At 40.0% G+C, this 18,657-nt stretch overlaps 1 protein-coding gene across 4 annotated transcripts; it reads right to left on the bottom strand.

The window, feature by feature from the left end:
* Positions 1–5,393: 5,393 nt before the first annotated feature.
* Positions 5,394–18,611, bottom strand: LOC124110961. 4 transcript variants are annotated; one of them, XR_007220531.1, is made up of 8 exons: positions 18,307–18,611; positions 14,385–14,440; positions 12,519–12,628; positions 11,969–12,114; positions 11,202–11,379; positions 9,788–9,910; positions 5,476–7,213; positions 5,394–5,431 (listed from the first exon to the last, which is right to left on the bottom strand). XR_007220531.1 is itself a non-coding variant. In XM_046470472.2 (7 exons), the coding sequence occupies exons 1-7, from the start codon at positions 18,383–18,385 to the stop codon at positions 6,871–6,873; spliced, it is 1,035 nt and encodes a 344-aa protein (XP_046326428.2). In that variant the 5' UTR covers positions 18,386–18,611; the 3' UTR covers positions 5,394–6,870. The 4 variants fall into 4 exon arrangements, 2 of the variants coding, with proteins under 2 accessions (XP_046326428.2, XP_046326430.2); XR_007220537.1 differs by having other exon boundaries at positions 5,394–5,783; positions 5,855–7,213; XM_046470472.2 differs by having other exon boundaries at positions 5,394–7,213.
* Positions 18,612–18,657: the final 46 nt, after the last annotated feature.

Raw genomic sequence — 18,657 nt, 5'->3', positions numbered from 1 at the left:
AAATACACACGAATGTATTATTGTGAAAAAAGTTATTATTAAAATCATGGGATCAGTAAAGCATGTTGAATTTTTAAATATTATCACCTCCCCACCCCCCACCCCACCCAACCTTTTCCTTACTACCCTTACAAAGAAGACGGCATTTCCGACAGCAGTTTAATTCTTTTCAGTAGTGATTCGCGTCCTTTAAAAACAGTTTCCCGTTGTACACAACCGTCCTGCTTTGTGCACACATTATAACATTATCTACGCTGAAAAATGACTAAAATGATTTTGTTTTCGTATTAAATTCAAACCGCTTTACTTTTTACTATTTGCACGAATTAACAATCAACAACAAAGAATAATCATTGTATTGCAGGTTTCTTTTTTTTCGTTTTTAAAAAACAATGTACTCAATTGTGTATAGATAGTGCGTTCTTGGTAAGACTGTCGAACTGGCGAGAATCTACGATAGTTGTCTCATCTATGTTTGTATAATATTACTTCATGCTGCTTAGTTGAAACATGCACGCAAATATATGTACAGACTACATACTGTTAATTATAAGTTATTCATGCCTACCGAAGCAAGACTACGGCCAACGGGTCTCATTACAGATGACATCATGGATAGTAGGCAATGCTTTACAAAACCCTGGTTAAGTAAACCATTTGCAAACTTTTATCTGATTTTGTTGTCTTCAGAAAGTAACATGATCTGCCCCATTGTGTCAAAAAAAACCATGTGTATGTAGTCGCCTTGCCAATAACGACAGCGACGGCATACGCAGCGACCTACAGTGTCGTTGGTATTTCTATAATACGCAAAAGTTCTTTGTAGGTCATCGCGTCAGATAAATATATATCGTCAACGCTAGAGAACACCCAGTCTCGAAATCCGCTGAAACAGACACTATTGGGCCAAAGGCAAGGTAGCGGTGAGCACAATCTCATTAAAATCAGATCTTAGTTCTCGCTATCGCTTAACAAAGATTTAAGGACATCCCATTACGGGTCACGTCAGAACTACCTTTCGCGCGACAAATCAAAGCGTCGCTTACCAGATTATGAAAGTGACAGTCGGAATATGTTTTCTGATCATGCAATCTCGAAAAAGTTAACACGGGGTATTCCGAATGTCAGTTACAGCCCATACGACTGATTCCGTCAAAAGTATCGTCTATCTCTCGCTTCCTTGGGGTAAATATTTGAACTGAGGAGGCTTTGCACAGTACGTGGGAAGCACTGCCATACAATCTCAACCATACATTAGACATTCAGGAATATTCGTTTGTTCAGTTTTCAAAATTTTAATTGAGAATTGTGTCAACAAATTTTTCAAGCGTTGTCTGAAATGAAAGTCGCCAGGTTGAAACGAGTGCCGTAAAGCTCAAGAAAGCTGCTTTCTAATTGGCTGATATCGACTTCTTGGTAGTCATTTGAGTGGTCGGTCAAAGTTCGCGAAAGGTCGTGCTGACGTGACCCGTAATGGGATATCATCAGATCTTTGTTTAGCGGCAGCGAGAACTTAGATCTGATTTTAATGAGATTGCGGTGAGCATTAAATGAATAGTTCACTGAACGTCAGTGATGACACCAGGTGTTCGCGAAAAAGGTAAGCATGTCCTCCTGTACCGGTAGCACCCACCACTCACATACTTTGCATAAAAAGTAAGTGTTGTTAGATGTCTGACTGCATAGCAGTACTCCTGCCTTACGACGGTAGCTTGTATACAATGGAGCATTGAACAGACAATCAAGTGATGGACCAGTGATGGACTGACAAAGTATCAAGTCTCCTCCAGATGCTGGACCTCTTTTGCTGAAACTCCACAGATGGTGATCGAAATATATTGTTGTCAAGTGATCATAATGGGTGGGTTGAAATTCACAAGGTGAACAGTCAAAGTCTTACTTCCCTTCTATTCTGGACCTCCTCCGTGGTCTAGTGGTACAGCGTCCGCCAGGAGAGCGGGAAGGTCCCGGGTTCGATCCCCGGGCCGCGTCATACCAAAACGTTAAAATATGGTACTTGTGGTTATCCTGTCTGGCGCTCGGCATGAATGGGCTCGGAGTCCGTATACTGTGTCTGAGTGGGGTATTCATGTTAAACTGCGGCATGGTATCTCAGTGGGCTAGCACTAAAAATCGGCATCAGTTCAAACAAGTACAAACAGCCACACACACACACACACTAACACACACACACACACACGTGCATGCACGTCGCTATATAAGTGCAATAATCTTGGACGCGACGTCAAACCCCATTTCACCTCACCTGACATTTCTATTCTGACGACATAAGATTTAGTTTACCTTCGTCGGGAAGACAAAAACACTGTTATGTGTAAACTTTTGGGTGGATACTGATTAATTTGAAAATATAGAGTATCTGCAATTGGAATACGTCAAACACTGCAATCAAGGCGGCGAACATGTGCTTATTGTCTCTCCTCCAGTAAACATGGAGATAAATGGGATTGAAGCACCGTAAATTGACCATGGAATAACCTAACCTGGTATTGAGTGAAAAACACACTGTCTATACTTAAACAGACAGACAGAGTTGTCAGATGGAAAAGGGTAAAAGTGTTACTTCACATAGGGTCGGAATGCCATTCATACGAGTTATACCCGGGGTACCCGTTGTAGAATGTGTCCCCTTCACCCCATGGCTTGACGCAAGAGGCGACCTCAATGGAACGGGTTGTCAAACTCCATGACTTGGTTGATAGCGTGGATCTTTGGTCATAATGGTCTAGACTCGCTTATTCACAGGTCGCCTTCATATAGTCTCTCTCTCTCTCTCTCTCTCTCTCTCTCTCTCTCACGGCTTGACGCTGACTTGACAAGTTACCCACTTGACCTACATGATAAACTGATAAGAACGAGGTCAAGCATTTTTTCCATTTAATCACACTACTTCAGCTGATAGGGTATCTTCCTGCGTGTGTGGGACAATTCATACATAGTTAAACGAGTATAGTATTACCGTTTTCCTTCGGATTAACACGGAACCTGGGTCATGTTACCCGCATAGCAATATGCTGTAGGCCTATTCCCGTTCCTCTCGACAGGTAGGGCTCGCTACGCTTAAATGGGTCATCGTTTCACCACAACGAAATGTTCATGGTGAAAAAGGTGGGAGAGAGCTAGACTGCACCCTGCCCTTCGAATCCTAGCAGGTGCAGGCGAGGAGCGCAAGCGCTATAAGGCAGGTAAACCAGTCTAAGACAGGTCTATCTCCCTCTGATGATTGTTGCCGACTAACATAAGCATGTTTTGTATGATAATTTACAAATTTACAGTCAAGAATGTTTTAAAAAAGAATTTCATAATTATTTAATTAATCTGCATATCATACATCTGAGACAAAGATAAAGTTTCTTTAAAAGGTGTGTTTACATTTTTTCATCTATTACTCATCCCCATGCAACTCTCTCAAACCAAAAACAAATAAAGCACGGTGCCTAGCCGTGCAATGATAACGACTCCGTACACTTGAGACTATAATCCGGAAATATGTCGAACCAAACAATTTTCAGAGGGGGTTCTTTTGTTCGAATTGACAAGGTTTCACTGTACTTCTGATAGTTAATACAAGCGTATATACAACTCAAATTGAATCAAAGCTTGGAAGGGAGCAGTTTATTTTTTCAAAATATGTGTATAATGTAAGTGTTTAGAAAATATCTACAACAACAAAGTACACGTACACGACTAGATACCGACTAGACTAGACTAGACTACAATGACAATGTCGTTAAAGGGCAAGTTCACACGGAAATGAACCTAATTTTCTTGTACTTTTTCCACAATAAAAGTGTTAACCTAGAAGTGTCATAGACAAAAATATAAAAATATCACAATTAATTAACATATGTTTTGCATTAAAACGATTTATATTTTTCACATTTACCAAGTGTTCTATTTCCATAACAAAAACACCATGGCTTATGCCCCTTGCAATATGACGTCATTGGTGCCAATTGATAAACATTATGACGTCATCATGCTCTGTTAGAGCAGCTTCACGTGGTGTAGGTACAGGTTTGTGATTCTAGCGTCTCAGATGCCAGCCAGCATAGTGTTATGCTGAGTCACCACTGCGCCGGAGTGTGTCGTAGGCCATGTTGTTTTACCGAAAACTTGTACTTGATATCGTTTGCGTTCAGAATAGACAGGGACCCAGTTGAATTGGCACCATTTACGTCATAATCTAAGGGGGATAACTCAGGCCTGTTTAGCTCGAAAAACGAAGGCCTCATAACGGCATATCATTTTCACACTATTGTGAGCTTCCTACTTTCACTGTGAAAAAAATGAGTGTATATTTTCAAACACAGATACTAACTAATTCTAAAATTGCGTTTTGTTTAGAAAAAGAAAGATAGTGATTTTTGCGTGTACACTTCCCCTTTAATGGTGAAAAAACATACATGTGTACAAAGGCAATCAATTCCATTCTTAGAAGAAAACAAAATATGAAGGATAAATAGTAATACTGACTCTCAATAATCATGTTGCATAATGTGATTATTAGTGACGTCATCAGGTTGTCATAGATACGGATGTGTCATTAAAGCGTAGATGGCATTGTCTTTGAAATAATAATCCCGACAAGTTTATGACTGTAAACGTAATCAATCCATGTTCAGCACTTATTTACATCACTTAAGGGAGCATCCATTTGACTTCGATTGGGTTGGGGAGGTGGGTAGGGTTTTAGTTAGATAAATACTTTGTTCAGAAATGTGCAAAAACTGAATCTTTTGTTGACAATGGTGAAAAAATGAGTAGTTTGTTTTGGGGAAAATACCCAAACGTCATTTTTTTGCGTTGATAGTGAAAATGAATAGATTGTTTGATGGTTCTCGGTAAATTTAGTACCGCTCCCTCCTCCCCCCAAATCTTACAAATCAGATGGATACTCCCTTATGACCATGTAAATTCCTATACGTGTCCAGAACAACTTCATAATTTGTCCTCCAGAGTTTTCTGATTAGCTTTCGATGATGATCAAAATTATAATCAGATCTGTTACTCCGATGCGATACCTCTCTGCGTAGAGGATCTTCACGTCAAGAGGTATCGTATCGAAGTAACAGGTCTGATTTTGATGAAACTGGGCGATAATGGTCTTGACTCCATTAACCTGTACATGTTCGTATTTGAATAAGTACCTTACTAAAAAAGGCTACAAAAAGGTATAGTTACATAAGAAACATTACCCTTTAGGCCCAGAATCACCAATTAGTAACAGCTGATCTCTTGTGTTCCAAAGTCCATGAGATATTAATATAAGAAATGTTGTAAGTCTTGAAAAGAAAATAATATTCGGCCTTCGTGTGGTCTCTTGTGGAAACATATCAGAAGAACAAATTATTCAGTTTTTTGGTCCTGAACGTAGTGTATAGGTACACGAAGCTACTGAATACCGCACCTGAAGCTACTGAATACCGCACCTGTGGCTACTGAATACCGCACCTGAAGCTACTGAATACCGCACCTGTGGCTACTGAATACCGGACCTGAAGCTACTGAATACCGCACCTGTAGCTACTGAATACCGCACCTGTAGCTACTGAATACCGCACCTGTAGCTACTGAATACCGCACCTGAAGCTACTGAATACCGCACCTGTAGCTACTGAATACCGCACCTGAAGCTACTGAATACCGCACCTGAAGCTACTGAATACCGCACCTGTAGCTACTGAATACCGCACCTGTAACTACTGAATACCGCACCTGAAGCTACTGAATACCGCACCTGAAGCTACTGAATACCGCACCTGTAGCTACTGAATACCGCACCGCACCTGTAGCTACTGAATACCGCACCTGAAGCTACTGAATACCGCACCTGAAGCTACTGAATACCGCACCTGTAGCTACTGAATACCGCACCTGTAGCTACTGAATACCGCAACTGAAGCTACTGAATACCGCACAGCTACTGCAGGTCACCTTTGTATCGGGATAAATGATGACATGGTTACCGTTATATACACAGGATAAACTGTAGCAACAGCGTAAAAACGTATGAGGGGGTAGGGGGATGTATGAAGAGTCGAGAAATAAACTTTTTTTTAAAGCTGGTGAGGTGTTCAATACAAATCGTTGTGATCTAACACAGAATGGTCGCTACATTAAAAACATAAATTATAAACAGCACTGTATATTTACAAAGGTAAGACAAGATAAACAAACATACGCAAAGATGGTTTCCCTCCAGTCTCTGACCTTCATGGCAGCACTATCCACGATTCCTTGATATTCAGGTCAGATACGACTTCGGCGCGCAGTGTCTCAAATGAGCATTGATGAGTGTTTTTGAGATTCATAAACTGGTAAAAGTTCAGGCGTATCTAACGTTAAAAATTATGATTACCGATTTTGTATCGTTTACGTTTTCTTGTCACCATATGATTTTGCTAGTGTTACGCTGTATAATACAGTACATTCTAAAGTGTACATAGCAAGGTTAAGAATACAAAATACTAGTTATTAAAACTACGAGTAAATATAAGTTTACATAATGCCCTAAGCTCATGTCGTTATGATAAATAGCACTGTCTCATAATAACCCAAATATATATAGTTCGTATTAAACCTAAATAAACGTAAACCAATTTTACAAACCATCTCTTTGACCAACTTGACCATACCCATATTATTTTTTACAAACCATCTCTTTGACCAACTTGACCATACCCATATTATTTGGATTATGACAGCCCATGTAATGGTGGTTATATTCATTGTAGAGAAAAGCTACGTGTTTTTCTAACTGTTCCGAATACAGACTACGAACGCAGGTTCTGTAACATTTCTGATTTAAAAAATTAACATCATCAAACAATCGTCTTTGTATCGTAACTAACAAGGGTCGCTGTCGTACACGTCGTTACCATACTGGTGACGTTCTTGAGACGTAATCGTGTGTGTTCGGGTGTTTTCGTTGTCCGATTGATTGTGGTCATAGCCAGATTCAGAATCCCGGTGATGACGCTTCTTCCTCTTCTTCTTCCGTTTCTTGTCTTTCCGGTGTTCACCTTCAGTGTCTTCTACAGATACGGCTCGTGCTGCGTTTCGGTGCTGTGTTTCATCTTCCATGAACCCGTTTACAGGGGGGAGTTTCTGTGGGTGCGATTGTGGGGTGCTGGGTAATATTTCCTTCATTTGGTGGGCCCCCTTTTCAGTGTTGTTTACATTACTTCCGCTGAAACAAGGTAGACAAGAACATAAACACAAATTATCCATGTTAGAGTACGCTCCGTATCTCGTAGTATAACCTGCATGTGAAGAGCTCGTTAAGTGAAAATGTGAATACTATTCAAAGTCAGCAATTTCTTTCCTGCTATATCACGGGGCCCAAAACGTTATCAAGTCTAGACTAGGCAAGTCAGTGGTTAATCCACGCCAGCGGTCACGTGGACTCTGGAAGCACCTGACCCCCGGTACTCGGGTCTTACGAAAAGCGCAGAGCACAAGGGACCTGTTTCGTCCCGGATTTACCAAGGGGTCAAACTTATGGCTATAAAAGGTATGGGTGTAAATTGTAGTAAAGAATGACAAACACAGTTAGCACCAAAACAGATTGTTAAGTCATCCACCAAATCTTGTATTGATCAAATCTTGATTCAACGGATATAAATTCTTAACCTTTTGTATCAACTTGATGTGTACGTGGTTTTAAGGATCAAGCTGTATTAAATGTTTGAAAGTAATCAGAAGCCATCAGCCATGTTCAACGGGAATTGCACTTCAGTTTGTTAAGAGTGTTCAGGACATTCAATCAGTGCAATAAAACATATAAGTTCAACTCCATGCAGGCAAACACACAACGTGACAACGTGACAACAAACCAACGTCAATGGCAACAGTGATTACTGCTCAAAATATGAAACTATCTTTTCCTTACTGTTCCTTTTTTGACCAGCAAAACTCCACACCAACAATCCCGCATCACACTATATGACCAATCACGGAACAATTTCGTTTCGCTCTTTTGCTAGAAATGGAGTTTAAATATAAAAACACTGCCTTGTTTGTTGATTTGTTTTTCAGACCCCACACTAAGCAATATTTAAGCTGAATGAGGGCGGCCTGTAAATGATCGATCCAATTGATCGCCTGTCGCGACCAACACAGGTTACAGGGAACCAATTCTAACCTAATCCAGAACCATCGCAAGAACGTGTGTGTGTGTGTGTGTGTGTGTGTGTGTGTGTGTGTGTGTGTGAGAGAGAAAACACTGCCATCACACTAGGACGTCATACAGGAAGACGTGTTTCGTAACACACAGATTATAGCAGTTTTTTTGCAGACTAATATAATTTGATTCGTTAACTGTTAATAATGTAACCTTTGAATGTAACATGTAACATATCCAAAAATGTAACATGTGGTGTTCTTACGTAAATATTTCAAAAGGATATTTATTGCCTAATATTGCCATTTTTATCAAAGTAGTGTCAATGAGTTACAAATCAGAAATTAGTAAATATTTACATCATGTCTTCTATTCATAGGGATGTAGAATGTCTAACCATTCAGTCAGTTGCAATGCCTCTAAGGATGTAACATGAACGTCATTTCACGAACATGTTACACATCTACACATTTCGAGTATAAGCTATTCTTCGTTAATTTGTAAACTATATTGTATGCTAAAAGGAACATTAAATCAAGAATTCAACTGAAAAGATATTTCAGTCTATAGCTAAGCCTAGATTTAGAGTTAGAAATGATTACATTTATTTGCCATTTAATTTCTACAAGAAGTGAATACATATGGGTTAAGCCTCTTCAAGCAATATCTATACACGGGGTACACAATAATTGGATTAACACCGTGTAGTCATGTGGAGAATCGAACGTGGGTCTTCGGTATGACGAGCGATCGCTTTTACCACTAGTCTACCATTGCGATCATTATTATAACAATGGGATACTAACTACATACAAAACTACAGTTGGAAAACCTGTAACAAGACAAGTGAAAAAAGCGAATAAAATATGTTCAGAAAACTAATTCTGCACTTTACTCTATTAGAAGTTAAAAACAGAACTTTTACCAAATATTAAGTTTACCGTATTCGACGTAATAAGCGCTCAGGGCGCTCTCAAAATTAGAAATAGGGGGCTCTTATTAGAACATTATTTTGGTGGAAAAAAAACAGAGTTGAAAGATAAATTTCGTGGTTTATGGTGACAGCCTGAAATGTTTATGTACGACAGATATATTTTTCCAGAATGTAATTGCCCATAATTAAGGGTGGATATAACACACGAGTGTGCATATACACGAATATATAAGTCTTGTGTACATTGATCAATCGGAAGGGGTGCTAATTAGGATTGTTTACAAGCCAATATATCAGCAAATATCGCCGTGGGCGCTTATTAGAGCGGGACGCATATTACGTCGAATACGGTATTTGTCAACGATCCAGCAACAGATTTCCAGTCAACTGTGTCTCAACTATTGTAATCAATGAAACAAAGTTTCACATCACTGAGTATCAAACAAGTTAAGTAATATATGCCTGCAGTTTCAATGTCTACATCACTATTTAAATTTAACTGCAATACTTCCATAGAAATGAAAAAAGAAAAGAAAAAGAAAAAAAAGTAGGTTAAAAATATGTTAGACGTCTATAGCCATGGACGCCGTGATATAACCTAAATACTGTTTAAATCGGCGTTAAACCAAGTCCACTCACTCACTATAGCCTCGCTGGAAGGAAAGTTAAATGTTAGCAGAACAGGTGCTACACATCTAGACACTCACTTCAAGTTGTTGTGAGTGTCGGCGTGTTTACCAGTAGCGCCGTGTGTGGTGTGAATGGGCGTCACCTTCGCTGACGTCAGATCACGTCTCGCACGACTCTTTTTGTTTTTTTTCTGTCGTTTGCTGAAAAACAGTTGAGAACTTACATTGATGTTCATATTCAAACTCTTTTACAAAACAATCAAGTCATGCGACTGCCATCTTCTAGGTCAATGTTGGACAGCAGGAGCAGCAATAACAGCAGTAGCACCAAGGACAGTTAACGTAGACATGGTAATGGCTGGAGGTACAGTTAAATGGTTAACGCCGCACACAGCAATATTCCTGCTATATGACGGCGGCCTGTAAATAATTGATGATATAACAAGCAATCATCCCAGTAACTGAGCCTGACCATCCGATCCATTTAGTCGCGTCATACGACCAGCGTGGGTTGCCTGGGACCCATTTAACCCAACGCTGGTAGAAAAGGGTGTTTGTGTGGTAGGTTTCAATGGTAGATTCAACATTGATAGTGTCAGTGGTGTAAGTGTCAATAGTAGTGTCAATGGTAGGTATAACATGAATAGTAGTGCCAGCGGTAAAAGTCACATCGTGCCAGTGTCAATGGTAGAAATCACATTCATAGTAGTGTCAATGGTGGCAGTCATGTGGATAGTAGTGTCAATGGTAGAAGTCACATGGATAGTGGGTGTTTTTTCTGAGAATAAACGAGTTTGAGTTTGAGTTTGATAGTCGTGTCAGTGGTGTAAGTCACATGGATAGTAGTGTCAATGGTAGAAGTCACGTGGAGAATAGTGTCAATGGTGTAAGTCACGTGGTTAGTAGTGTCAATGGTGTAAGTCACGTGGTTAGTAGTGTCAATGGGAGAAGTCACGTGGATAGTAGTGTCAATGGTAGAAGTCACATGGATAGTGGGTGTTTTTTCTGAGAATAAACGAGTTTGAGTTTGAGTTTGATAGTCGTGTCAGTGGTGTAAGTCACATGGATAGTAGTGTCAATGGTAGAAGTCACGTGGAGAATAGTGTCAATGGTGTAAGTCACGTGGTTAGTAGTGTCAATGTGTAAGTCACGTGGTTAGTAGTGTCAATGGGAGAAGTCACGTGGATAGTAGTGTCAATGGTAGAAGTCACGTGGAGAATAGTGTCAATGGTGTAAGTCACGTGGTTAGTAGTGTCAATGGGAGAAGTCACGTGGATAGTAGTGTCAATGGTAGAAGTCACGTGGAGAATAGTGTCAATGGTGTAAGTCACGTGGTTTGTAGTGTCAATGGGAGAAGTCACGTGGATAGTAGTGTCAATGGTAGAAATCATGTGGACAGTAGTGATAATGGCAGACGTCACATCGTCAGTGGTAGAAGTTACAGAGATAGCTTCAGTGTAGAGACATGTTTACATGTTTGTAGGCAGCTTACTTCCACAAGTGGAGTGCGATGGCAATGACGATGATGACGAGTAAGACGACGACGGCGACGGGGATGATGACCCGGTTGGCTAGGTTGGCGGGAGGGATGCCGTAGAACTCCGTGTCTACATACGTCACAGGCGCACCAACTGCCGAAGCGATATCAAGGCGAACGCTCTGGACAATGGCTGCAACGAGAGATCTTTGGGTGACTTCTGGCAATAATGAGGTGACAATGATGATGATGATGATGAGGATGAGGATGAGGATGAGGATGAGCATGGTGAGGATGATCTAATACGTTGTGGAGATACAGACATTATATAGACATTATTAGCTGAATGTGTTTCCGTGTCATAAAAATCCCATATTAGGAATACAAATTTTATTACGCGAGCCTTAAGTTCATCGGATTCGGTTATCGCATGGATAACAGTATCAATGTGTGAGTGAGTGAGTGAGTTTGGTTTAACGCCGCTTTTAACAGTATTCCAGTTATGTCACTGCCTGTCAGCCTAATGAGGGAGGAAAGGCCGAAGTGATGCAGGTCTCAGACGTTTACCTCTTTAGTGAACCCGCGAGTACGGGTAGGGTGCTGACAAACCCAAAACATAATCATTGCGAACTGGGATTCGAACCCACGATCAAAGGTTTCCGATGGGCCCAAGGGACGCAACTCTGCACAGCTTACTAAGGCGCCTTAGACGACTTTGCCACTTTCCCCTATTACAATTATAGAGGGGCCGGGTAACGTGTGATATGTGCTGACATACTTACTCTTAAATGCAATATAGTTCAAGACAAATTGTGTCTTGGAGACAGATGAGATATTGGCAAGAGCATGGAACTGTATGTAGAAGTTGACCTTGAGATTCTTGGCGTCCACGACAACTTGGTTTTCTCCCACCAACGACCCGCCAAACCTGGAAAAGAATTAAACATTACATCGTAGAGATCGTATTTGTAATATTCATTGTATCTGAGGTTTTACTATCAGGAAAATAAATCATTTGAAAAACACGTGCTTATTTGTTTGAAGATAATGTGAACAACGTAAATTATTTTATGTCCGCCTCCTTAGCCACGACGTAAGTGATATGTGGCTTCTCCGAGGTACTATCGCTGATCGCAATCTTGAATGTTTCATGGTAGTTGTACAGTTCAAATAACGTGCTGCTGTAGCCGTAATGAAACAACTACATGTTTTGACAATTGTGGTAAGATATGTATAGCACGCGATCACCAAAACACATCAATATGAAAAAAAAACACAAAAAGAAACATGACAAACTGCTAAGGGAGGTAACTCAGTTGAAAGACAACTCACGCGGCATTGCTGTCCCAGTAGAGGAAGCCACAGGCCGAAGGGTATGCTTCACAGTATACATTGGCGCCATCGGCCACAACTGTTTTAAAGGCTGCGGATTTACTTGACCACTTGAAAACAACAAATATTTATAGTTTATTACCACAATAACCTCATGTAAAAGTACATGGACAAATCTAATGAGCTGAAAACTTGCGGGTTAGATACGGAAACAAAACGAAGTTTAATTATTTAGTAAAACAATACATGGCGAAAATAACAAATATTTGCCATAGAAAATCTACCAGTCAAGAAATTTTTGGTATGTTGTTTTTTACGCCGCGCGCAGCAAAAGTCGAGGTACATGACGGCAGTCTGCAAATATTCGAGTCTGGGCCATACTATCCAGTGATTGACATCATGAGCGTCGATCCACGCAGTTGGGTTACGATGACATGCCTTATCCATTTATTCGCCTCCCGACAAAGATTGGTCACCGGGCTTGGGCTTCCAACATGGTCAGTGTGTCGAAAGTTGCAAATCACTCAGTAAAGAAATTACTTTTACTGGAGAGGTACTATTGAATACTATAAGAGACACTGTCGCTTTGTCCAAATTAGCCAAACTGCAAGAACCCGATGACCTTGAAAAATGTTGTGTTGTCGCTTGATCGCCTTTTGGTAAAAAAAAACAACAACCCAAAAATATTATTCAAACCTCGACAATGCGACTAAATGTACAAAAGTCGCGCTTTGGCAAATTTTAACACTTTTTGCCTGCTTTTGTTGGGGCGACATCACGATGATGTCCCCTTTTGGGATCCATATTAGATACAAAGACAGTGTGTTGTCCTTATTTACGGACCGTAGTGGTAGAGCGTCCGCCCGGAGAGCAAGTGAGTTAACTGACTATAAAAGTCCAGTTTCCACCCTTGCCGAACTAGGCTGGTATTGTGGAGTTACATTTTGGCTGGACTAACGAGTCTATGCATAGTCCAATCAAAATCGCGCACCAAAATCGAAATCCGGTTCGTAAAGTGTCATTCAGATTTCGGTCGACTGCAGGATTTGCAAAACATGTGCACCGCTAACTCGGTGTCAACAGATATTTTCTAAATCTTTTCATGCTTTTAATCAAGGTGCTCACGTGATTTGATGCACTTCGCGATGTAAGACTCGTTTTATCACAATATAGATCTTGATTATCAATCAGATCGTCTTGACTGGGCGCCACCTTTTTGTTTGAAGCAAATGCAGGTAATACGAGAGGTTGAATCTGATTGGTCAATAGGAGAGGCATAGAAAGGACATAACTCGTAATAGCCACTGGTGGCGCTACGATCGAGCCCAGGAATTCCAGCCTAGTTCGGCAAGGGTGGAAACTGGACTTTTAAAGTCAGTTAACTCTCTTGCCTCGGGAGGATGCCCGGAGAGCGGAAGGTCCGGGGTTTGGTCCCCGACCGCGTCATACCAAAAGACGTTTAAAGATGGTAATTGATGTAACCCTGTCTGGCGCTTTGCATTAAGGGGCTAAAACAAGGACAGGTCGGCTCGGAGTCAGTATACTGTGTCTGAGTGGGGTTTTCATGTTGAACTGCGCCATGGTATATCAGTGAGCTAGCACTATAAATCGGTCTAGTACAAGCAGCCACATACACACACATGCACGTACATGTACGTCGCTATATAAGTGCAATAATCTTGGACGCGACGTTAAACCCAATTGCACCCCACCTGATTTACGTACAGTCAAGTTTAACACTGAAGTGACACTGATCAAATGTGATGATGAAAGTAGAAATTTTCATCTGAAGAAAGTTAAGAATAATGTGTGTCTATGCTGTGGTTATTTCCCTCCAGCATCTATCATGTCTATAATCATACTCACATCGTCTGCCTCAAGCCGGTAGAGAGTTATAGAAACAGCCTCTGACACCCTCTCGGCTATAACAGAACAATACATATGAAAGTTTAACATTGGCAATATATTCACCGACGTCACCAAAGCATAAAATTAAAACGCAAACGTAACTGACTTCACATACATTTATTGATGCCTGAAATAATTTAAACTATGATGATATGAAATAATGGCTTTAAAGATTGATCACATCAAACAATTTGTCACGTCAGATTTTGATACATTGATTTTTGCGTAGTTCGGGGAAAAAAGCACACCTAATATTGCATTGCATTTCTTTGAAAACAAGTTACATCTGTAATAGGGAATAACAATAAAGGCGTTTCACCATAACGTGTGTAAAGAACACGAGAATTGTTCGGATGAATATATATTACTGGAGTGAGTGAGTTTAACGCCGCTTTTTACATTATCCCAGTTTTATCACGGCGTGTCAGCTTAATGTGGGAGGAAAGCTCAGACGTTTACCACTTCGGTGAAACCCACGAGCACAGGTATGGTGCTGACAAACCTAGAAACATAATCGGAGCGAACCGGGATTGGAACCCACAATCATAGGTTTCTGGCGTGCCCAAGGCACGCAACTCTGCACGGCGAATCGCGGCGCCTTAGACGAGTGGGCCACCCGTGCCCCCATATATTACTAGAAACTATAGTAATCTAAACTTACTGAAGAATACAATCTTAGGTTTTTCATCAAAATTAAACCCCAGAAAGCTTAACATGTCCAACGCAAGGCTGAATCTTTAGCTGTGTCTTTCTTAGAATCGCGACAATATAAATAGGAGCAGCAGCACCGTTACCTTTGCCTTTGAGTGTTTGAACAAATATGGTTGTGGGTATTTCTTACATTTTCTGATAGTAAAACAATTTGAGACTGATAATAATAATAATAAAATTAACCACTGAGCGGTTTCACTTAAGACATTTGTGACAGAGACCATATATCGGTATATAGTCTCTGTGTGTGATCCTCATATACTAAATGGGCGGTCGGGTATCCTAGTGGTAAAAGCGTTCGCTCGTCACGCCGAAGACCCGGGTTCGATTCCCGACATGGGTACAATGTGTGAAGCCCATTTCTAAATGTTATGGTACATAAGGCGTTATGTATTTAGCCACGTCTACAAAAGCATATACGCCGGGCACCCGTTTGCCTACTGTGCTGACTATAACATATTCTAACTATCACCGACTTTAAAATGTCCAGAGTCAAGACAGAATGAGTGGGGAGTGATAATTTATGGCTTAGATCAAGTATTAACAACGTTGCTGTGGACATAAATATTGAAATTCATTCTGCCCTACCTGGTGGGCGCTTTGGCAGTGTATACGTTTTGAAATATATCCCACGCTAATCTGCCTCTCTTGGTTATATAAATGCTTTCCCACGTGCACATAGTTCCCCTAGAGCACACTGGCTTATATGGCTGGGAATATATACAATGAAAGTTATTTGTATAGGGGACAGGATTTCTATACAACGTTTGTGCTTAACGGTTTCTGAATAGTGTTCTGTATAATTTCGGTGATATATGTCTACTATTGCGATTGCTACTGTATACTGTCGCTGTGGTGATGAATATATATACATGTAGTTATATAGATGCTATTCCAAGGTGACACATGGCTGATGCATTACCTATACATATATACATAGGCATGAACCTCTTTTGTATCATAGATGTCCAACACGTTCCCTATGGGATATTAACGCCTCGCCCGAAACCAGGGATTAAATTCGATTACAATTCTGATACACACATGAGTACTTAAAAAAACACATAACAGTAAGTAATATTGGTTGTGGTGGTTATGAAGCCGTTTTGAACAGTATTTCAATCATATCCAAGCGCGTGGGCGTGATGTGGGTGGAAAGCCAAATGTGATGCAGGTGTCAGACATGTACCACTGTTATGAAATCCTCAAACACGGTATGATGGAAAGCCATGTAAGGATCATGATCGGACCCTATCTGGGATTTAAAACCATGAACAGCGGATCCTAACAAGGCTAAGGGACGCAACTCAGCAAACCGAATAACTTGTCCGGAGCATTCAAACAAGCATATCTGATTTTTATATATCTCGAAAACTAATTTAATAGAGGAATTCCAAATTCAAAAACATAAAGTCCAGATATTTTGTTGTTGTGGATAATGTATGCGTCATGTCGTTTCTGAGCGCCCTAGATGGTGTCTACAATCAAATGGGTGTATTTGTCTTCTTTTGTGTTTTTCTTTTGCAAAAATCGAAATTTCCGAATCGAGGCACTAAAGAATTGAAGCTGAATCGTTTTAGAAAGCTGACATTTTGATTAGGGCCTACCTGTCGCGACCTTCAATGGCACTATCATAAGATCTTGAGACAGAGATATCGGAGTACAAGATCTCATTAAAATCACGCGTTTCGGAAAGAACGTTCTTATCTTTAAAAGGTTATCTTAATCTTGCATAATAATAATTACTAATGTTATACTAATATGTGTACTTCAAATATTTCCCGAATTTATTGCCGATAACTTTGCCTCTATATAGCGATCCTGCTGAAGATGTAAGTACCCTGATGATAATATGCATATTGATGCATTGTAACTTCTGACATATAACGTACTAAAAGCAATCGTGATGTGATGCTGCACGGTGTATGTATTGCAATACAAACATCTCGACACGATGTGCATAATCGAATATCGACTAAGTCGACGTTCATGCTTTCTTCTCATCTAGATTCAATCGATTTTCGGCAATACAACACACGTGTCATATAATGCGGCGTTAAACAGCAAACAAGGTTTATGTTAAATGCGTTAGGCACAATTCCAGTAAACTTACTTTTTCTCACATTTCGTGTTACAGCACTTTATATACACCGTAGTGTGAAACGTTAGTAAGTGGTTGTTGCTTAACGGCAATATTCCAGCTCGATCACTACAGCTGTAAATAATCGATTCGGGGGCATAAAAAGCTTGCCAAACTATTGTAGGCTTGTATGGGATTTTTTTAGATATGTTTGTTTCAGGATCTGAATGAGAGGCTATACATGCAGAAAGGCAAACCCGTGACTGCATGGAATTAGAGCGAGCAATGATTCACGCCATCGAGGCACGATGACACACGATCAAGTCATTAAACAAACTAAATAACAAGAGAAATGGGAAGTATGAATACACATTTGTTAAAAACATTATGATTGTTATTTCTTTGGCTCAACAATCATAGCAAAACATATATGCATTGATAATAACACAATTAAATGTAAATATTGCATGATATTAAATCAGAGGTTCAACATCCAACTTTTCATTATCCTTGTATCTCAAGAAAGTGTTTTTCTCTTTTCATTCCACATTAAAGTAAAATTTTAACTACATGTATATAAATAGGACACATTAACCTTTGGTTCACGGTTCTCACGATAAAAAGGGTAAGAAGAGATTCAAACCTTAAGTTAATCAAATAATAACAGAATTCAATTTTTCTCTTTGGTACAAGTTATCGATAATATATACTATCATTCGGCGAAAGTTTGTTTTACAACATTTTTATACTGCATGAAAACAAGCGTCGAAAACAGGAAATCCGTTATTTTCATGAGAAAAAATTCAGCTAATTATTTTTGCGGTTACAATTTCAAAAACAATATTTTTATATTCATTACTGAGAAATTATACTAGACTAGATATACTGATTAGATATTCCGCGTACTCGGGGAATTCCTATATCTTCAGTACAATTGGTGCTTGTTATTGTTTACAGGCGCAGTATTGAGGAACTGGTCGATATGGCATTTAATTTTTAATAAATACGGCTTTTGTTTGGATTTACCACGAGACCTGGTGGATTTTCTTTGTGACGAATCCAAGAATCATAGTTATAGCACAATTTTACCTGCTAGCGAGGCTGAATCAATCCCAAGAATTGCCCCGAATAACAATATTGCCCATGCGATATACTGGCAGCTCCACATCTTCCCAATCAGATAGTACCAGACAACACCTGATAGAAATCCCTCGGTGATATCACATCATAAAGATCCGATTTCTACAGTGGCGGTGGTTTCTAGGGTATGCTTGAAACACTCGGGTACTGTGTATACCTGACCTGTCGACATGTTACCCTTGGTAGAGCACAAAATAACATAAAGCGTCCGTTGATACCGTGACATAACAGCCCGTTGCTGTGGACATTGTATGAAAATGATTGACAGGTCAGTAATATGCCGTTAATGAGTTACGCCAA

This window comes from Haliotis rufescens, unplaced genomic scaffold (assembly GCF_023055435.1).
Source record: "Haliotis rufescens isolate VD_foot unplaced genomic scaffold, xgHalRufe1.0.p SCAF_1, whole genome shotgun sequence".
In the NCBI taxonomy this organism is placed as follows: Eukaryota; Metazoa; Mollusca; class Gastropoda; order Lepetellida; family Haliotidae; genus Haliotis; species Haliotis rufescens.
This window is presented reverse-complemented; position numbering and strand designations above follow the sequence as displayed.

What these genes read in the sequence shown, in the direction of transcription:
- LOC124110961 (XM_046470472.2), bottom strand. Translation starts at nt 18,385, where the DNA reads ATGTGGAGCTGCCAGTATATCGCATGGGCAATATTGTTATTCGGGGCA. An exon ending in TGATTCAGCCTCGCTAGCAG is followed by an intron (nt 14,441 to 18,306) that starts GTAAAATTGTGC and finishes GTTCTGTTATAG; the next exon opens with CCGAGAGGGTGTCAGAGGCT. An exon ending in ATCGCACTCCACTTGTGGAA is followed by an intron (nt 9,911 to 11,201) that starts GTAAGCTGCCTA and finishes ACTGTTTTTCAG; the next exon opens with CAAACGACAGAAAAAAAACA.